This window comes from Xyrauchen texanus, chromosome 5 (assembly GCF_025860055.1).
Source record: "Xyrauchen texanus isolate HMW12.3.18 chromosome 5, RBS_HiC_50CHRs, whole genome shotgun sequence".
In the NCBI taxonomy this organism is placed as follows: Eukaryota; Metazoa; Chordata; class Actinopteri; order Cypriniformes; family Catostomidae; genus Xyrauchen; species Xyrauchen texanus.
In genome coordinates, this window is record NC_068280.1 from 43,769,476 (window position 1) to 43,792,379 (window position 22,904).

General features: G+C 40.7%; 1 protein-coding gene across 1 annotated transcript in view; it reads left to right on the forward strand.

Moving 5' to 3' along the window:
• The first annotated feature begins 939 nt into the window (after positions 1 to 939).
• The window catches only part of trpc5a (transient receptor potential cation channel, subfamily C, member 5a), a 60,315-nt gene continuing 38,350 nt past the window's right edge, over positions 940 to 22,904 (forward strand). Inside the window, exons 1-2 of the mRNA XM_052127194.1 lie at positions 940 to 1,326; positions 7,952 to 8,473. Of these exons, the coding sequence (XP_051983154.1) occupies positions 940 to 1,326; positions 7,952 to 8,473 (909 nt within the window). The remainder of the gene's footprint in view (positions 1,327 to 7,951; positions 8,474 to 22,904) is intronic.

The following is a 22,904-nucleotide window of genomic DNA, read 5'->3' on the forward strand; positions in this document are numbered from 1 at the left end:
ATCTTTGACAAAAGGCCAATGAGAATTGGCAAACAGAATTTGCATGCCCCTCCCCCCGACATATGGGTATAAAAGGAGGGAAGTGTGCTTCTGTTCAGAGTAAGGTCCCGGCCATTTCAGCGGCTTAGTACAGTGTTGTGGCAAGAGTTCTGATTGGATAAACATTTAGTTTTTTGTTATTCGTTTGTAGATGAATTATGAGTGGAAAGTGACTGAAAATACATTGGCAAAAAGGTCAATGAAAGGATAAAAAAATATTTATTTATTAGGCATGTTACGCCTTTGCTGGCACTGAAAAATTGCCACTGACTGATACTGTGATGAGGTACAGTTAGAGCCACAAATGCAGCTTAAAAACCGATTTAAACCAAATACCACTACTATCTGGGAATATTACTATCATACATACAGTTTGAATCAGAGGTAGTACTGTGGAACTGGTACACCGTGCAACACTTCGTTAACATAAGAGCTGTCTATTTAAGCGTTTAATTTCCCATTTTACTTTTATTTTTGTTATGATTTGAGAATATGAATGTTTAATTATTTTTTATTATTTTTTTATTTAATGCTCTAGTTTAAAATGAAATACACTTTTGTTACTAACCAGGTCTGTTTTCTTTTGGTTTATGTTTTCGTTGCCCCCTCTAGTAGACTTAGAAGACAACATTGATTTAAATACTGACACACAGCAACACTGGCTCAACTAATGGCATGACTTTCTGTTTTTTTGACCACTGGAAAACGAGGGTGTTTGGGGAAACTAGTTTGAAAACATTATTTTTGTAATTCCATTTGGTGATGCTATTACACACTTCACCTTTAAGTTAGTAGCATCACTACTTCACTACATCACTACTACAGCAATTCATCTTTGTTATTGACTGTTTTATGGTTACTGTTTCTCTATCTCTGATTCTTCCTCTACCAGCATTCATCATGAATCCCATGTCCCATCTCTACTACAAAAAGAGCAGCTACTCTCCGTACCGGGACAGAATCCCTCTTCAGATAGTCCGGGCGGAATTAGAGCTTTCACCAGAAGAGCGCTCTTTCCTTTCGGCTGTGGAAAAGGGTGACTACGCGGGGGTCCAACATGCACTGCGTGAGGCTGAGGTGTATTACAATATTGATGTAAACTGTGTGGATCCATTAGGCCGCAGTGCACTACTAATAGCGATCGAGAATGAGAACCTTGAGGTGATGGAACTTCTTTTGGATCATGGGGTGAACACTGGAGACGCTTTGCTCTACGCCATCCGCAAAGAAGTGGTGGGAGCCGTGGAGTTACTGCTGTCCCACAGGAAACCCAGTGGAGAGAAACAGGTTTGTTTGTGTTGAGCTTTTAAATGCAATTTCCCTGCTGAATAGACCTGCTTAGAACAGTTTGAAGTTCCATGTTGATCCAAGCTGGTTAATGCTGGTTTTGTGCTTTATCTATCTGGTTTTCCTGCAGAATTTGCTGGTGAAGCTAGTCAACCAGCATGGTCTTTCTGGTGAAGCTGCTTGACCAAACTAGTCTGCTAGTTATACTAGTTATGAAGTGTGGCAGGGTATATTAGCATCCACAACACAACAGATTCAGTAATTGAGTGAGTTTTTAAATTAATACTAATGTGTGATTTTTTTGACAGATTAATTTAAAGACTAATTAATATGTTGCCATTCTAACAAACATCATATTGCGCAAGGAACAAAACAGAACGCAGGTGTCTAGAGACATGTTTTTAAAAGCTGACATTCTTTTTACCCTGGCATTGGGTCTAAAAAGTGTGCCAATCAGGCATGAAGCACTTGACACTGTAAAAGGCAATATGTGGTGGAACGGTCAAATGTTTTTGGGTAAGTTAATAAAAATAGTAATCCACTACAAATTATTAATTATTTCTCTAAAATTGTAATCAGATTACTGTACTAATTCATTGAAAAATTATTTGTATTACAAATTACTGTACTTTTAAGTTGCTTTCTAAAACACTTTTCCTCTCAACAAATTCAAAATAATGTCTACATTTATTTCTTGTTAATTGGTACACATAATGGCTCCTACACTACACAACTTTCAAAGACGTCGGATCGTAGTACCGTTCATATTACACAACTGTCTGTCTTGTCACTGAAGTCGTAGCGCTTTCAAATTACACAACGAATCGGCAACAGGGGTGAACACATTACAAGACATTTTACTTTTGACGAATCCCCGATGACTGGACTCCAAATTACGTTTCACAACAGAGTACATGCGAGAAGTGATACGAGATACGAAAACAAATGATCATACGTTATGCGTTTCAGAATATGATGTGTATGTTTTTAATCGCCTAAAGGCATCATATGTTTTATTACAATATGAAAAATACCTCCTACTGAAAAATCTACCTATTTGCTTACCTGACAGTCCAAGAGAATTGGCAATTTCTCTCCAAATCTTCTCTTTCTCTACCCGGTTGTGGTACAGTTCAGATGAAACATCAAATATGCACTGATGCTCCTGCCAATGTTCCACTAATTTTTCCTCCATTTCTTCGGTCCAATGAGACTTTCTTGTGCCCGTGCCCTGTTTCTCGCTCTCTGGTAGGTCAACGCTGCAGTTGTATTCAGTCAAAACATATTTCACATTGCACGATTTGGAATCGCAGACCGGTCCAGATATTTAACATTCTAGATATCTTGCTGACATCGGTGATGAGACAACGCTTCTCTCAAATCACGTCTTTGATAGTTCATACATGGCGATCATCGCTCATGGGAGCGGCGATCTCCACAAAACTGTTGGCAAGCAAAAATTGGGCTTAAAATCGTGTAGTGTAAACTCGGCATAAGTCATACACTCACCACTTCACATATCTCCCTTACAACGACTTGTTATGGGCCATAATTCATGTATTCTACATAAATCATATATTTGAAATAAGCATAAACCTATAACGTATTTAAAAGTAAATTAATTGAAAGTCAGTAACTGTAATCTGATTACAAGTATTGAAAATTCAATGTAGAAACTACTTTTTTGACCAAAAAGAAATTAAATTACAGTAAGTAATTACTTCGTTACTGAATTACACCCAACACTGTGTCAAAAATGTCCTGTCTAGTGCTTTTTATGTAGAAAAACAGACAGACACTTTTATTGAGGTTTTATTTTGTTTAGTTGATTTAAAACTCGAATATGCATTAACTTTAAAAACCTCATCTTATTGGGAGGAAATGTGAAATTTTGCAAAATTGTTGCCACAGTAACATCGTTTTCTTGAGATCAGGTTAGTAGATTTAGTAGCAGTGCATGAACAGTGTTGTACATTACAATACAGTATTTGCATATGTATTTTGTCTGTGTTTATGTTTTTGTGAAATGACTAATTACTTGATGTGTTTGCATATATTGAGTGAGTGACCATGTTATTTCTTACAGTGTGATATGCAGGTGAGAACTGTGCATGTGTTTGGATGAGTGGGTGTTCCAAAATTAATAGAAAAGATGAGATGGCAGAGATTTGATTCAGAGTTGATTTTCACCTCATGTAGCATAGCAAACCTTTAATGGATTGAATTTTGTCATCCTCTAATCTTTCCCCTCATTCAAGGGTAGATTAACTTCAACTGTTTGCATTCCTGTATTCTCACAGATCGTGTTTTGCGACAGGGACACGCTTAATTTCGCAGCCAGTGGAGGGTGAATGAGAATGCAACTTTAAAGGGCTAGTTCACCCAAATATTTACTATTTTTGTTATTCTTGAACCTGTATGAGTTTCTTATGTAAAACACACATGGAAGAATTATAGCAGAATGTCCAAGCAACTCTCTTCCATATAATGAAAGTGGATGGTGACCAGGGGCTGCCAAGCTCCAAAATGGACAAAAAACATGATAAAAGAATCATATCACAAGTTCATACGTTCATAAGTCTTCTGAGCAATGTGATAGTGTTCTGTAATGAACAGATTGAAATATAAGGTGTTATTAACTAAAAAGCATTCAAAATCTTTCTTGACAGCCGTGGTCACCATTCACTTTCATTGTTTGCAAAAGATCAGTGTAAACTTTACGCTAAACATCTCCTTTTGTGTTCTGCAGAAAAAATAATGTAATTTGGGTTTCAAAATTATGCTGAATTTTCATTTTTCAGTGAACTATTCCTTTAAGTGAGTTTTGCTAACATAAACTGAAAAAGGGCATGTGACATGCCATTCACTGTGACCCACAGTTTGACTTGTGTGGTACAAGGCCAAAAGGAAACCACTATACACAAACGCTATCACTATACATGTATCACTGGTAGGGGTTCTGAATGCCTTTTTTAAGGAGTAGAATTTCATAAAGATTCACTCTAATCTCCATCTATTTAGATGACATAAAGATGAAGCAGAGCATAGAAAGTGCAGCATCTCACTAAATTACTTTTTGAGTCATTCTTTTCTTAAGCAACAATTCCACTGAGAAGTCTTTATGCTTCTGTAATTAAATATATACACATTTTTCAAACTAACATCAATCTTTTAACTCACGACCAGCTAAAAAAAATGTGTCTGGTTAAATTCTTTAATTATTTACTCATCCTCATGTTATTTCAACCCCATATAACTTCCTTCCTTCTGTGGAATCAGAAAAAAAAAAAAACAATGAAAGTGAAACCTACTGCAAGTGAAACCTACTGCATCTCCTTTTGTCATACGTAGAAGAAAGTCATACAGGTTTGGAACAACATGAGGGTGAGTAAATGTTGACAGAATCCCTTTAAGGGTGCATTAGGGGAAATAAAGCCAATAGCAAGATTTGTACTTTTTGCTTTATTATTTGGTCTTATAAAGTGAACTCTAGTGGTGCAGATACATCAAGTGAGATTGTTTAAGGAAGTGCCATGGGGCCTAAATTGGAATCTAGCCATGTACCATGCGCACGCCATTCGCAGTGCATGGGCTATTTTGCATAGCTATCACTATAGCAACCCTTGCAGCCACTTGGGAGTTCTGGGGGAGGACTGTTATACTAATGGACTGAAAATAAATCTCAAAATAAAATGTGTTTGCAAACCTTACTTACTCACTCGCAGGGTTGTAACACTGGCGAACCACAAATCATATTTCCATAATGTTTTCATGGCAGAGATGACTGTCTTTATGATAGGATTGAGTATTTTGGTCATAAACCGCCACTTAAAAATAAATAAATGGTGTCAAGCATGTGAAATGTTTTTAAGAGTATGTTAGTGATGTGAGTGGCATCTCCACTTTAACGTCACTTGTACATCACAGCCTTTGACTCCGAAACAGGGATAAAAACAATCAGAGGGGGAATTCACTAATAGTGAATCTGATTCGCAACATTCCTTTAGTAAATAATGTGCTAAAACAACGCAGACAACACATGCAAACAAACCATGCAATAGCTCTGCATGAATTTTGCCAAGCAAATAGTGCTGAGTTAAAAAGATACAATCTATAATAAGTAGGGCTGTTAATCGGTTACAATTTTTAATCGAATTAATAACATGGTATACCAATTAATTAATTGAATTAATCGCAATTAATCGCATAAATAAATATTTGCTGAGAAAGCCCTTCAAATAACAATAATTCAATATATATTGATCAAATAATTATAAATAGTTATATTTAAATAATTATAAATACACCATACAGTATATATTTAAAAATAGTAATACAGAAAATGTTAATGCATTACATTATTTAGGCACACAAGTTAAGCATAAAAAAAGACAATACAAAAAGTGGCTTTAGAATGCAATAAATAGTTTATTTCCATATTACTGAACATAAGACTATCATTGAATTCGTCAATCAGTGCCAGATTTATTATTAGGGCTTGTCTAAGGACGCGTCAATGTACACCTGCATCAGATGGACAATTTTGGAGCATCTCTGTTGCATTGCATCATAAACATAAAATTTGTAGGACGCTGTGTTAGGTTAAACGAAGTTTGAAATGTCTTGAGATCCCTGCATTTGGATTTGTGAATCATTAAGCTGTGTTTGTATGCAAGAATGTGTTCTCATCATGTGTTGTTTGCTCTCGGTAAGTGTGGTTTGATCTCTGTTTGTATGAGCAGTGCGTTGCCTAAACAGCGAGTTTCGCTTACTGCCCCCTGGAGAAAACAGGTGGTACTCCATACTTGAATTGCCTATATGGAAGGCATTTATATTATTACAGCCGGGTACATGATTAATTGCGTTTATTTTTTTAACATGTTATTTTTTATAGAATTAATCACACTGAATTAATGCTTATTTAAATAGAAAGGGGGCATGTTTGCGCTGAAAAGAATGTTGGTAACTTTAAATGCAGTGAAATAGCTACCTTACTATAGAGCCTGGATATACTAGATTATGGTTGATTAGGGAATTCTGTCAGGACCACTTTCGTCAAATAAATACTTTACTTGAATACATAAATGAATACTTTATTTACTTATAGACAGTTAAAGCTGGGCAAATTCTCCTTCCATCCATGCAGCCATGCATGGACAGAGCAGGGAGTTCAGCAAATAACCCCACCCCGAACTTGACTCGTGTGACCTGCCTGAACTGACACTACGCTTGATTTAGATGCAGATTTCATTAAATTAATGCAGATTTTCTTAATCAGTATTTTTAACTTACTTTCAAGTCAAAATATCTACCAACATTAAAGCAAGATAAATTGAGAAGCAAAATTGTGTAATATGATTTATGTTAAGATAATAATTATTAAGATAATAAGACTTGTTTTCAAAAGAATATCGATTAAAGATTGATCAATTTATTATTTCTATTACCTCATTGGAAATTTTTTTTCTTTCTTCTTCTTTTAAGTATAAACTTCACTAAAATGTGTTTGATTTATACTTAAAACAAGAAGAAAATAAATATTGCCAAGTGGAGTAAGAAAAATAGATGTCATTTTTTTAATAAAACTTGTGCTTCCAAAGTTAATGTATCTTGTTTTTACTGGAAAACAATTACTGATTAAGATTAGTGATTGTTTTTAGTGTAGTACTGAAATACTACAAACAAAAGTAACAGCTGTTTAATGAATTTGTACCAGAAATTATGCACAGGTACATGGAAAGACCTTTGGATGTGTGCGGATGTGATGGATGGGTAGAAAAGTTAGAAAATTAGGTGAAAGACAGCTCTTACCCCATTGGCAAATTGTGTTTTAAGCATAAATCTAACAAATGTTTGTGAGGTTTATGCTAAAAAATAAAACATTTATTAATTAAATATATATTCTCTGAAAACAAGTCCCACGTCTCAAGTAAATTTATCTTTTTAAAAGACTGTTTAGATGTTTTTACTGAAAAATATTTTTAAGAAAATTATTGTTTGCAGTGTAGCACTGAAATACCATACACAAATGTGATGTAACTGTTTAGTAAATTCCACTTGAATTACACACAGGTACATGGTAAAACCATTCAATTTGTGTGGATGTGATGGATGGGTAGAAAAGCTAAAAACTGAGGTGAAAGACAGAGTAGATGAGGAGAAAGAGAGGAAGGGCTCTGGCTGAGTTGAGGTTTATCTTTCTGACAAGGTTCATCTCCAACTGCATCACACAGCTGCAAGGGCATATTCATAATCGCTCTTCTCTTCAATTTCTTCTTCTCATTCCGTTCTTCTTTACACTCCTCCTGTACATACAGTGGTATTTCTGTACATTTTTGAGATCTCTTTTGAAACTCTTTCTTATGGAAAAGTCTCAATTTGCTCTTCATTTAATCTTATTTATGTCTAGGACAAAGAATTGTGATAATCAAGATGTCTAATTTGTGATTTTATTTCTCCAATACAAAGAGCGAGCTGCAATCTATCTAGTCATTGGTATTCTGCAGCTTAGCAGAATAGCTTGTGTTTACTTGGAGAGTGTGGGCTGATGAATTGACATATTGTATGGACTCTCATTAGTTTTTGCAGGTTTTCACACTTTTTATTTGCCTTTTCTCTCTCACAGGTTCCATCATTAATGATAGACACTCAGTTTTCAGAATTCACGCCTGACATCACACCCATCATGCTCGCCGCCCACACAAACAACTATGAGATCATCAAACTCCTGGTCCAACGCAAAGTCACAATCCCTCGGCCGCATCAAATCCGCTGTGACTGTGTGGAGTGTGTGTCCAGCTCAGAGGTGGACAGCTTGCGTCACTCTCGTTCTCGCCTCAACATATATAAAGCACTAGCCAGCCCCTCTCTCATAGCCCTCTCTAGCGAGGATCCCATCCTTACCGCTTTCAGACTGGGCTGGGAACTCAAGGAGCTCAGTAAGGTGGAGAACGAGTTCCGACAAGAATACGAGGAGCTTTCTCAACAGTGCAAGCTCTTTGCTAAAGACCTGCTGGACCAGGCACGTAGCTCCCGTGAGCTGGAGACCATCCTCAATCACCGTGATGACCAGAGCGAGGAGCTGGACCCAAGAGAGTGCAGAGACCTGGCCAAACTCAAACTGGCCATTAAATACCACCAGAAAGAGGTAAGGAGATAGGTAGCTTCTAGAGTAAACCTACTGAATTGTCATTGCTACACATTGCTACCCATAGAAGATTAATTAGTTCTGCACATTCAAAGAAGTCAGTAAACACATGGCCCATACAGTGCTATTGAACTTTGAAGCCATGCTTGAATGGGAGTCTATGGCAGATACCTGTACCTTTGGATTTCAATGGAGCAAATATCAATGTTGATTGGACAAGAGGCTCCAAACATGGGAGTCTATGGGAGTTTTATAAGTGCTGTCTGAATTGGAAAAAGCATGTGATTGTTTACTAGACAGCGGGCTTTTGATTAATGTATATTTGTCCCACCTTAAACCCATGATGAATGGTCAAGCTCTCAAATGGGTGAAAATTTGCAGCAAACAGCCAATAACTGAAAGAGTGATGTGTGTAACTGGCATTGTATGGCGGGTCAGAAAATCAAATAAAGACAGTTAGATGTTATCTGTTGTAACACATTTATTTTAGTGTTCTTAATTCTATTTTTATTTTTTGCCAAATTATTGCAAAAACATTTCTTTAGGTAATTTCACTGTTTGAGAATAATTTGAAAAGCAGCTTTTAGGAGCAACATTGCAGACACCAAAGGAAAAAACAAAAACAATTATTACTGAAAAGCACCACCTGCCACTGGCACAAAAATGCTTTTGTGATTGGTTGCACCATTTTCAGCAGTGTAAAGATGCCTTTGGTGGAAAAACTGCATTAAGCATTATTAAATTAGCTTTGGCTTTCATTGGGGAACTGAATTACTTTTCCAAGTTTTGCAGAATTTAACCCTTCTACAGACCCTGAGAATATTCTTTACTTTACTTTTTTTTTAAACCTAAAGCAATAGACAGAGTGTCTTTCTCTCTTTGTCTATCTCTTGAGTATCTTCAGCTCTCTGATCCAAAGTGATGTGTGAAGGGGTACAATGTGTGTTTAAGGCAAGAGGCTTGATGAGATTAGAAAGACAGGAGATGAGAGAGAATGAGAGAAGAGCAGAGGCTAGATGAAGACAGGGAGTGATGTGCTACATAGCATCTAAAGGGAGAGAGTTTTGGTAGCTGTATACATGTAGCAAATGCTCTCAAAGAAGTTAAGCTGTTTTTGAGAGAATCCCTATATTTATTTATTTATTTGGTGTCTTCAAGTACTTTTTGTCAACATTTTGAGCTATATTGCTGCTGTTGGCTTCTTAGAAAACTCTGAACCTTCTCAGAAATGTTTTCTTTTACGTATCACTAAAACATCTCTTGGTGCCATTTTTAACTTCATTTCGCAGGATTCCATAAAAAGCCTTGGTTTTCACAAACTACATTCATAGCCTGAACAACAGGGATGTTACTAGGTATCAGTGGCCACTTAGGTCCTCCAAACCACCAGGGTGCCCCGGTTGGTAATCTAGGGGTCTCAAATTCCTTGCACAAATTTAAAGGAATATTCTGGGTTTAATATAAAGTAGAGATGTCGATAACCACAGAAAATATCGATCCTTGCTGAGCAGAAGTGGGCTTGGCCAGTGTTATATGAAAGGATCTTGTAGGTGGTTGAGTGTTTCAGTGAAATAAACCTTTATTTACTTCATCGGTGTTAAATGTGTCATTTCTGCACCACTAGAGCCACAGTGTTTACACTTTCGGGTAAATCAACATATAACATTTTTGTCGTTTTTAAAGCTTGACAGCCCCTTGTCGCTATTTGCATCCTTTGTATGGAAAAGAGCAGCATGAACATTCTTTTAAAATATTTTATTTTGTGTCCCACAGATGTAACAAAGTTATGTGATTTGGATTGACATGAGGGAGAATAAATGATGACAACTATCCCTTTAAATTTCAGTAAACAAATTTCAATCATTTTAAGCTACAGAATTTAGGCTTCTGTTTTCTTAGAAAGGCAGCTCTCAATCTGCAAGTCAGGTCAACTCAAGGAGACAGCTTTTCACACATATCATATCATTCTTCACAGTGTCATCCCTGCCGAGGGAGATAAAGAGCGTGGTGAGAGAACATCAGATCTCTCCCTGTATTTATAGTTGTGTTCTCCGCCGGAGGAATTGCTCGTTCTGTTCTCACTGCTCGCTCTCGAACGGCACCCTGGGATTAGAGTACTCTTTCCCTCCACACGCTCTCTCGCAACATTCTCTTACTGATCCAAATCAAACACACAGATAGAGGCGAAGCAGAGAGGACGTGAGAAAGATAAAGAAGAGACAGTGAAAATACATCTGACTGAGAACAAATTGTTGCTGAATAATACAACGCAAATCAATTTCTGTCTCTGCCTGGTCGGCAGGTTGGATCGCTCCAGGCCAACTGAGCAGCGATGGTTTCTTTTGTTCTGATAGAGCGAGGGAGGAGAGAGACAGAGAGTGCAGTTTATTCTTTCACTGCTGCACTTTTCTACTGTTCTGGACCCTGTACTGTAAAAGCAATCAATGGCTCTCGGTTTTGATGACCTTTTTTGTTACCGGGATCTAAGATACCTTGTGCATAATTGTATGCTTTCTTTTTTATGGCATAGTATAGAAGGGAAATTACAGAAAATAACCAGGGAAGGGATACGTTGTGCCAGATTCAAACTTGCATTGCCCACATAAGCACCATGGGTCAATTTGTCAGAGAATGTGGGTGAAACACCATGCCAACCTATGAATATTCAAGATTAATAGACTAATCAAGTAATCGTTCAGCACCAGCGAGACAACCAATGGCAGATAATATGTTACCTGATGGTTTAAGAGATCTACACCCAACCATGAACCAGGTGTAGATCTCTTATACCATCAGGTAACATATTATCACTTAATGGTTAAAGCTTTCTATGAACACTAACCTGATCCTACTTTTGATGTTATAAACTGTACTGTTATATGTGGTGTTTTATAATCACCTATAACCCCATTAAACATTAATATGAGTAAAATTTGACTGAGCAAGAAGGTAGGAGTAGAGGAAGAAGGTATCAGGAAATGGAGAGAGAGAGACAGAGAGAGTATTCAAGGCAGGGGGAAAAAAAGATGACATTCTGGCTACAGTTAGATCAGGCTTTTCTTTGGCAGCTTGTGTGTGAACTGGAGTTTCAGTTGGTTGCCCGTCTGCTTCTATAGTTCTACACACATGCCTACCCTTTCCTTGTCATTTATTCATCTCACTCAGTAAGAATAGCTGGGACTGCATAAATTAACCAGCACTCCAGTGTCTCTGTGACAAGCAGCTTGCTCTCAACAACTTAAATACACAAGGAAGTTTTAGTGGCATGGGATTTGAAACAACCCATAAGACAAAATGCTATCTCAGCTTTAAGCGGATAAAAGTTGACAATGCATACTGTTTGTTAATGTGAATAACTGCTTTTTTACCCACTTCAGTCGTATTGTGTCAAGCCTGCCTCCTGTTTTGGGGTTACATAATAGTGTATGCCAGTGTTTCCTACAGAATTCAGCTCTTGCAGCAGGAGGAAATGCCCCTCCTAAACATTTAAAGTTTTATATATAAGTAAAATTTACATTTATTTATTTAAAAAAATATTGCAAAAGTATATCTGTGTCATATGAACATTGAACAGTTCATTAAAGCTACACTATGTAATTTTTTTTTTAAATAACAAAATGTTATTAATGAGAGAGTGCAACAAAAATCCATCTTCCAAACCATGTCTTTACTTTACCCAAATACACTTTGATAAACCTATAATAATGATTTATATTTTAGAGCTGTTGGGATGAATTTCACAGGAAATTGCATACATTCGTCATAAGCCCATACGTGTTCACTTCATATCCGTACACAGAGAAAATAAGCTCCGGCTACTGAAGCGCATGGATAGTGTGGGAGTAGCGTGAAGCTGAAAGTTTGTTGTCACTACGAATAAGAAAAATTTACCATGGATCATTCAAAACATCCTGGGAATCACCGGTTGTAAAAACAAAGAAACCCCAAATAGAGCAGAGTCTACTAACAAAAATGGAAAGCAACAAAGTCCGTAATAAAACCCAAATCAACATCGGCTTGGCTTTTCAGAGTTGGCGACAACTCACAGATCTGAAAGGATTTCAGCGACCCAGAGTGCTTTTTTCTTACTTAACAGGTAAGATTTTATATATATGTGGTTTATGTATAGTTGTGTAATCACACACACACACACACACACACACACACACACACACACACACACAAACACAGGTTTATATAAATAAATCCTTTAGTCCTAGGCTTGCCAAGGACATGCGAGTCTTGAAATTATGTTGACCACTGGTTATACAAATTTACAATGTTTGACCTTATAAGACTAGCAATCGTTATGTCTAATGTTAACGAACGTTGCCTGACTTTTGTAACGTAATTTACTTCAAAACATCAATGTTTCCAATAAGTCAAAACAACAACATATGATCTGGCATGTTTTCGGCTATCTGTCTTTTCGTTAATTATTTATTTGTCAATTTTCTCTAATAAGATGTCCTGTATCCATGTCTACACCAGTGCCTCGAACCACATTCTTCTGCACAGAGTAGCAAAGCTGAAGCACAACTTGCGTTATTACCAAAACAATGTTCTTCTGCAAGACACATACAGTTTTATTTTTAAATCGCTAAAGGGCCAAAAGTTACATAGTGTAGCTTTAAGCATTGTCACGTGCTTGTCCTTCGGACAAGTAAATAGGTTATTCACTTGTCCAATTAAAAAAGTTACTTGTACGGTATATTATGATACATTGCAGAAAATGCATACAAACTGATATGAAAATGCATCGGAACTGCACACAAGACTTTCACCTACTGTTGCACTTGTGTACATGGTAGTGTGACAATAAAGTGATTTGATTTGAAAAATATATCAATACAAATTTAGAAACAGTGCTTTTTTAACAGCTTTGAAATTTTAACAACAGTTTCAAGTATTTAAGTAAACATTCAGCAATTACTGCTGGTCTTCACTGTATGATTATAATAATTTTTAAAGCTATTTAAGTTATCCAGTCAAGAGCATTGAGTGTTTTCTTGTTAAGGTTGTTTGATTATTATAATGACACTAGACAGCAGCAGGTCTATTAGCTTATATTTACACTTATGACAATTTGATTCACATCCGTTTTTCCCCCACTGTTTGCGTTCACTTTAGACATAACTCACTGTGTTAACATGACTGAATACCTCACGAAGACGGGTATTTTGGTCATTGGTCATTTTGAAATGTATTTGACCGTTCAGGCACTTATCAGCATCACTACAAGCGTTCTCAAAACATACGTGCATGTTCAGCACACACACATAAGCCAATCGCTATCAAATTAAGCCAGGTTTATTCTCAAACTGTTTATAAAGTTATACTCTATATTATTATTAAGAATATTAACTTTGTAATATGTGGCACAGGCCTAGACTATATCACAAATATAGCCGGTTATTTTTTTGCTGTTGAAACTTTAATCAGGCTATTTGTCTGGCTGACATAAAAAAACAAGCGTTAATGTCGAGGCCTAATTCTAAATGTATTATAATAACTAATGACAACAACCATATTATTATTACTATTATACTATATTATTAAGTAATATTTTTCAAATAATTTCTTAATTCGTATGCAGCATTGCTATGGGATCTGAAAACTCAATAAATTTCTGTGTGAAGTCACTTTAACAAAAGCCTTTGAATGAGTGCCTGTGAATTCCAATATGGTGAAATGCTCTCATCTCTGCTACTGTCCACAAAAAAAAGCTAGTGTTATAAGATTGTTTTTGATTTGTAATTGTATAGTAACTTGTAGTGGCCAGTTGTGAATTTAGAGAGCTGTAAATACAATTGAATGCAACACATCCGTTGTTCTGTGCTGCGTAGTTGCAATTCAGCTTCACGATTTGATCACTTACAATTAACTGTTTAGCAATTATTAAGCTGCTCTGCATAATATAGGCTACAGTAAATAAACATGTGCTGCTGTGATATTCATCCATATTCTCAAAAGTAGTTCTGTACTTAGTGGCCAGATTAAATATTAATTATTAGAGATTTCCTCATATAAATGGATCAATTATACATCACTATTGTTCATTTTTCAATTCAAAGTATCAAAATGGTAACGTTGGGCCCTTGCTCTGCACTAAGTAATTTTTTCTCTGGGGTGCCATAACAGCTCTATGGTGGTTACACATGCCAGCAGGCATGGTTTACAACGGTGGTACAATGCCTATTTATGTGTCCCTGAAACAGCATTTCTCTGGCCTGTGAGGACAGCAGCCATGACATTGCTGGGTCAGTGAAAGGAGGTGCTTCACCTTCAAATGTTGATCGTCAAGATCAAGACGATATACTAAATATTAATAGTTATTACTGACTTAGTTTTATTTTGGATTCATTATAAAAGCATTTTTGAATTTTTGGTTTTCTGTTACCAGAATAAATACAATTATTAATGAACTGTAATACATTTTTTACAACAATTGATTGAATACCTGTCGCGCACACACACACAAGACGAGACAGTCACAATGTCAGAGTAAACTGCTTTATTCGATAAAGCAGTCAACAGTACAAAAAGGGCAAATCCAGAGAAGAGTGGTAAACGGGAGCGTTAAGGTCGAAGCCGGGAAACAAGCATGAACTAGACGGGACTAGCGAGAGGAAAAGACAGGGGGACTAGAGGATCACAAGTGCTGGCAAAGCGAGGGGGGGTAAACTAAACAATAACCAACAAGAGTGAGACGAAAGGGTTGTGATATATATAGGGGAACAAACGAGCGGTGCAGGTGAAACGAATAACAGGTGATTGGGACGAGTACAGGTGAAACTAATGATCCCGTGATTGGGTGCGAGCATAGAGCCAGAGGGGGGTGTGTGGGAGTGAGCGAGTGAGCTCGATCGAGGGGCGTGAGCGTGTAAGCTCGCGGAGTGAGCGCGTGAGCTCGACGGAGGGAAGCGAGCGTGTAAGCTTGATGGAGGGAAGCGAGCGTGTAAGCTTGCGGAGTGAGTGTGTGAGCTCGAAGGAGGGAAGCGAGCATGTAAGCTCGCGGAGTGAGTGTGTGAGTTCGAAGGCGGGGAGCGAGCGTGTAAGCTCGCGGAGTGTGCATGTGTGCCTGACGAAGCGGGGAGAAGCAGAGGAGCAGGGTACGTGACAGTACTCCCCCCTCTGTAACGGACGGCTCCTGACGGCCGCGCTCGGCTGCGAGGAGCGCAACCTCTGGGAAGCGGTGCAGGATGATCGGGATGCTGGCGATTCCAACAAACAAAAACCCCAAAACAGAAACCCCACACAACACAAAAAACAAAAATGAGGGCAGTCCAAGGGGCACAGAGGGCACAAAGAGAAATGAAACAGTCCATGGGGGTCAATGGGCAGTTCAAGGCAAGGTCAGGGGGAACATAGCGGACAGGCGGGTGGTCGGGAAATCTGGGGGGCAGCCGTAGGGCAGAGACGGGGTCAGGGGGTCTGGAAGGCGACTGGAGGACAGGGACTGGGTCCGGGGGTCTGGAAGGTGACCACCGGACAGGAATAGGGCCCGGAGGCCAGGGAAGAGGCCACAGGACAGGGAGAGGGTCAGGAAGTCCGGGCTGAGCCGTGAAAGGCGGTGCTGTCAGAGGCGGCACTGTAGGCAGCTCTGGAGGTGGGGTTCTGGAAGGCTCTGGACGTGAAGCCGAAGGAGGCTTTACGGGCGAAGGCCTGAAAGGCTCTGGAGGTGGAGCCGAAGGAGGCTTTAGGGGGGAAGGCCTGGAAGGCTCTGTAGTCTCGGGGGGTAGAGCCGTAGGAGGCCCGAGAGGCGGAGCCATAGAAAGCTCTGGAGTCTTTGGGAGCAGAGCCGTGAGGGGCTCGGGAGGTGGAGCCGTGGGAGGCTCGGGAGGCGGAGCCGTAGGAGGCTCGAGAGGCGGAGCCCTAGGAAGCTCTGGAGTCTCTGGGAGTAGAGCCGTGAGAGGCTCAGGGAAAAAGGTTGTGGAAGACTCGAGAGGCTCTAGAGGTGGGGCCCTGGAAGGCTCAAGAGGCTCGAGGGGGGGAGCCATGAAAGACTCAAGAGACGGAGCCCCGAGAGGAGGTGGAGCCCTGAAAGACTCGAGAGGAGAAGCCCTGAGAGGCTTGAGGGGAGGAGAAGCCCTGAGAGACTCGAGAGGGGAAGCCCTGAGAGGCTTGAGAGGGGGAGGAGCCCTGAGAGACTCGAGAGGCGAAGCCGTGAGAGGCTTGAGGGGTGGAGCCATGAAAGACTCGAGGGACGGAGCCCTGAGAGGCTCGAGGGGAGGAGGAGCCCTGAGAGACTCGAGAGGCGAAGCCGTGAGAGGCTTAAGGGGTGGAGCCATGAAAGACTCGAGGGACGGCGCCCTGAGAGGCTCGAGGGGTGGAGCCATGAAAGACTCTAGGGGAGGAGGAGCCCTGAAAGACTCGAGAGGGGAAGCCCTGAGAGGCTTGGAAGGGGGAGCCCTGAAAGACTCAAGAGGAGAAGCCCTGAGAGGCTCGAGAGGAGGAGCCCTGGGAGGCTTGGGAGGAGGAGCCTTGGAAGGCTCGAGAAACTTGAAAGGCAGAACCCTCGGGGGCTTGGGAGGTAGAGCTCTGGGAGGCTCGAGAGGAGGAGCCTTAGGAGGCTCGAGAGGAAGAGCCCTGGGAGGCTTGAGAGGAGCCCTGGGAGGCTTGGGAGGAGGAGCCTTGGGAGACTCGAGAGGCGGAGGCCGCGAGGGCTCTGAGGGGCGAGCAGAGGCTGGCAGAGCCGTGGAAGACTCTGAGAGCAGAGCAGAGGCTGGCAGAGCCGTGGAAGACTCTGGGGGCGGAGCAGAACCCGGCAGAGCCGTGGAAGACTCTGGGGGCGGAGCAGAACCCGGCAGAGCCGTGGAAGACTCTGGGGGCGGAGCAGAACCCGGCAGAGCCGTGGAAGACTCTGAGGGAACCTCTGCGGTCTTGAGCACAAGATCGAGACTGGGGAGAAGGGGCCCTCTTCCTTCTCTTAGCGCCCTCGGCCAACAGGGGATGTGGCCATGGGGACGGTCGAGGCTACAGGCGCTGGCTCGCCGACCGTGGCGGGCATGGGCGCTGGCTCGTTGGCCGTGGCGGGCATGGGCGCTGGCTCGTTGGCCGTGGCGGGCATGGGCGCTGACTCGCTGGCTGTGGCAGGCATGGGCGTTGACTCGCTGGCCGTGCCAGTCTTCGGGACTGGGGCCGTGACAGGCTTCGGGACTGGGGCCGTGACAGGCCTCGGGACTGGGGCCGTGACAGGCCTCGGGACTGGGGCCGTGACAGGCCTCGGGACTGGGGCCGTGTCAGGCTTCGGGGCTAGGGCCGTGTCAGGCTTCGGGGCTAGGGCCGTGTAAGGCTTCGGGGCTAGGGCCGTGTAAGGCTTCAAGACAGGGGCCGTGGTAGGCTTCAAGACGGGGGCCCTGGTAGGCTTCAAGACGGGGGCCGTGGTATGGAACGCTGGTTCAGTTTCTGCCTCCCCCACAGTAAACGAGGAACCAGCGTACAGTAGGGCGAGGTCAATAAACTGAGCCAGGTTGAGAGAGCAGCGACCACCAGGCATGAATGATGAGGCTGGCTCATTCAGTCCAAATTGAAAAATGTCTTTTAGAGCCACCTCATCAAAATTCACCTGGTTGACCAGGGCACAAAAATCAACCACATAAGCCTCCAAGGGTTGACTCCCCTGACGCAAAACCAAGAGTTGGGCCGCTGGGTCCATAAAGTTAAAGGCAGGGTTTACCGTTCTATAACCGCTGCCCTACTTAAACAACCCTTGGCAAGCATCCGAAGAGCCATCAAACCTCTCAGGGGGTTGAAGGCTTACGGCGCTCGGGGATGGGTTGGGAGCATAAACGGGCTCAGGGACAGACACAGGTAGAACAGGGTGACATAAATCAAAAATCGCACGTACCTGCTGTCCCTGGGCCGTGAGCGCTCGATCATGTCTCCCAACCGTAGGTCCTCGTGCAGAACGTGCCGTGAACATCCACTCTAGTGAGCTGCGAAAATCCACCGGGGAATACATTGTGACTGTCTTCTGTATGGGTTGGTTATTCTGTCGCGTACACACACACAAGACGAGACAGTCACAATGTCAGAGTAAACTGCTTTATTCGATAAAGCAGTCAACAGTACAAAAAGGGCAAATCCAGAGAAGAGTGGTTAACGGGAGCGTAAGGTCGAAGCCGGGAAACAAGCATGAACTAGACGGGACTAGCGAGAGGAAAAGACAGGGGGACTAGAGGATCACAAGTGCTGGCAAAGCGAGGGGGGGTAAACTAAACAATAACCAACAAGAGTGAGACGAAAGGGTTGTGATATATATAGGGGAACAAACGAGCGGTGCAGGTGAAACGAATAACAGGTGATTGGGACGAGTACAGGTGAAACTAATGATCCCGTGATTGGGTGCGAGCATAGAGCCAGAGGGGGGTGTGTGGGAGTGAGCGAGTGAGCTCGATCGAGGGGCGTGAGCGTGTAAGCTGGCGGAGTGAGCGCGTGAGCTCGACGGAGGGAAGCGAGCATGTAAGCTCGCGGAGTGAGCGTGGGAGCTCGATGGATGGAAGCGAGCGTGTAAGCTCGCGGAGTGAGTTTGTGATCTCGAAGGAGGGAAGCGAGCGTGTAAGCTCGCGGAGTGAGTGTGTGAGTTCGAAGGCGGGGAGCGAGCGTGTAAGCTCGTGGAGTGAGTGTGCGTGTGTGCCCGACGAAGCGGGGAGAAGCAGAGGAGCGGGGTACGTGACAATACCCAATGGAATTGCAAAAATAATTTAAAAAAAGCATCCCTGAATACTCCCTCCATCTGCCATTAGTCAATAGATAGTCCCGATTCCCGCCCCAAACTCACGCCATTAGTTGAGTCAATACATAACGTTTTTTATTTTCATTTTAACATTGAAAAAAAGACATACCTCATCTTTAAAATTAATCTTATTTTCATATAGGTTAATGTTATGTTAGATGATAGTTTATCTAACATATGCAGTAGTTCTCATAACAAATAATATGGGATTTGTGCCTCTAAAGTTTTTTTCTCAATTTAAAAAAAAAAATTCCCCACACCTTTTTGTAACCTTTTCATGGAAAATGTATTTTTTTCGGTCTATTGAGGCATTTTGACTTTTTCACTTCTTCATCTCTCCCCTTTGATCTCTAGAAAAAGCTGCAAACGATTAGTCTTCAGTCTGGAGTCCTACACTTGCATTTCCGAATCTCTCACTTTATTGCTGGCCTCCACCTCCATCTCTAAATCGCTCCCTCTCATTTGTACTCTCATCACTGGCAGTGGCTATTTTTATCTGTTATGTGTGTTTGCTGGTGAGTGAGTGAGTGAGTGAGTGAGTGAGTGAGAGAGTGTACAGGTTGTAGAAGTTCTCGCTGGTGGATTGTGTCCTGGATAATGTACAGAACCTGTCCTGTTAATTCCTCAGAGGAAATGGAGGAAGTGTTTTGTTCATGTTTGCTTAAAGACAAGTTGTCATACAGTGCAGCACTTGATTTCACTGTTAATATGAGCTAAACTTGTGTTCAGTAAAGCTCATTTAGGAATATAATGGTTACTGTTCTTGAGCATTTAATTTTCATATTTGGCCACAGTTTATGAACATTGCTCAATTAAGTTATGCATTTAAATGATCTCATTAAATACTAAGGCAGTTAAACATGTTGTAAGGGAATCAAATCAAAGGAATCGTGTTTGGACATGTGAAAGGCTGGTGAGATTTGATACACCCTGATTCTTAACTGTTCTAGGAAGACAATATATCGAAGAATTCAAAATCCTCGAGCTCTGGAGACATAACAAGACACTTATGTGCTCAAGCTGAAGCCCCTGAGCAGCAGGCCGAAAGCCCAGGAGTCCATTTGCATGGTGAAGTGAAAGAAATTTGGCATCAATTGATGAACGTGTCAATAATGCTACTCCCAAAAACAATACATAGCAGGTGGCACAGCTGTAAATACCTATAGATCTGAGATCTGGGAATCTCAAAATGTTGAACCAAATTTTCAATAGATCTCAACACTACACTCTCATATAGCTCACTGAGTGTAGTAACCCCCTCACAATCCACTCTGACCAAAAGAAAGGAGACTTACTAATGCATAATTTGGGGTTCAGCCATATGCTTGAGGCAACATTTCAATAAATGTTTGAAATAAACACTCTATTTTTTTATGTAAAAATGTCAAACGTTAATATTGTCTCTCTCCACATGGAATGTGAATGGGTTTGGGCACCCCAAAAGATGGAAGGTTATTTCTTTTCTCAAAGAAATATGATATAGTGTGTCTTCAAGAAATGCATCTTTCCCTGCAGGAAGCTGAAAAATCTGGGAATATATGGGGTGGACATGTTTTCTTTAGAGCTGGCTCAAGTTAAAGCAGGGGAGTCATTACATTGATAAGTAAGCATCTGCATTTCAAATGTCTCAAACAGATTAAAGATAAATTAGGTAGAGTCATGATTGCTTTAACAGAAATCCAGGGGCAATGGTTGATTTTGGCTAATATTTACACACCTAATGCTGATGATCAGGGCTTTTTTATGGATCTTGAAGGGATGTTGCAAGCCGCTGGCACCCCTCATGATATAATATTGGGAGGAGACTTTAAACTTTTGATGGACTCAGTCCTTGATCATAGTGAAGCAAATGTGTGTAAGCCCCCTAGAGCAACAGTAAAGTTTCACAGGATTTTTAAAAATGGAGATTTGGAGAATTTTGAACCCATCTGGTGGGGACTATAATTTTTTTCAATTGTCCAAAAGATTTATTCTAGAATATATTTCTTTTATAAACCTAAGTCTCTCATTTAATCTTCTGTTGATTGCTCAATTGGACATATTTTAGTCTCAGATCACACACTGGTGAGATGGCGTCAGAGAATTGACCCAATTGAAATACAGATATAACACTATTTTGTCACAGAAGGTAGAATTTTGGCTATTCAGGGCAGGACAGAAAACATCTGGCTAGATATATATAATGCAGAGAGTGTCTTTTTTTTTACCATTCCCTCAGTGAACTCTGCTGGTGGGGACATTTTTACCTTGGCCATTGATATTAATAATGCTTTTAAAGAATTCTATCTTGATCTCTGTAGCTCCATGTCGTTGTTTACTGATAAAGATATTAGACATTTTGTGGAACCATTAGAACTCACTAAAATGACCACTGAGCAAAAAAATTCTCTTGATTTTGAGATAACTTTGGAAGAGTTTGGCAAGCTAATTAAGGCCTTGCCTACAGGTGGTGCAAAAGCTTTTGCTTTACGCAGATGATATTTTATTATTCATCTCCAACCCACTAGATCTATGCCTTGCCAACACAGAATTATTAATTCCTTTTGTAAATTCTCAGGATACAGAGTCAATTGGTCAATTGGTCAATATAGGAGATAAATACATAAAAAATTGGGTCCTGACCAGTGTTATGACCGGCAGGCAGATTGTTTTTAGGGGATGGAAGTTGGCTGGAGCACCCTCATTTTGGGAGTAGTGCACGGAGATGGGAAGGGTGGCAGCTTTCGAGGAGATGTCGTGTAGAATACTGGGGATCTGATATTCATTTGATGGGAAATGGGGAAATTTGACGTTTTTGGGGGACTCTCGGGGAGGGAATGTGGAGAAGTTTATATATATATATATATATATATATATATATATATATATATATATATATATATTGTGTGTGTGTGTGTGTGTACTTATGTGAGACCACAGGGATATTAGTTTGGGGTTCTGGTCGCTCAGACCAGGGGGTTTCAAATATTTTTATGCTAAGGACCCCAAAATATGATGATTCCTTGCGAAGGACCCATTCCTAAAATATAAAATGCTTTTTCTTTTCCCCAGTAAAAATATCCCTATAAAATCATCAATATCTTAAATATAATAAAATATCAAAATATCCTTAAAGGAATAGTTCTCCCAAAAATGAAAATTCTCTCATTATTAACACACCCTGATGCCATCCCAGCTGTGTATGACTTTCTTCACCCCTCTGACAGTCCAGAAGTTACATTTAGACAGCATAACAGTAATTCATGCGACTCCAGTCGATCAAAGAATGTCTTCTGAAGTGAACTGATAGGTTTATGTAAGAAACATGTTGATAATAAAAACATTTTTAACTTTAAATCAGTGCTTCCATCCAGGTCTCTGATGCAGTTTGAAATGGCTGAACTCTCACGTGACATTCGTTGTTCTGTTGGAAATAAGCACAGCTTAAGAATTCTTGCGTGGACTCGCCAACGCGCTTATGTTATGCTTTGTGTTTGTTGTACTTGGTATAACAAACCATATCCATTTTATGCTGGTACAGACTTGTCAGCATTTTCAATTTCTTGATAACTTTGAGCTCAAATAAAGGGCCAATCTCATTCCCAACTATTCTTTTGTAATCATAATTATGTCAGTGAGTGTTTACAGTGAAATATAAATGCATATAGCATTATATGGTACAAAATTAAATGAATATTTACGTTGACCTGTAAA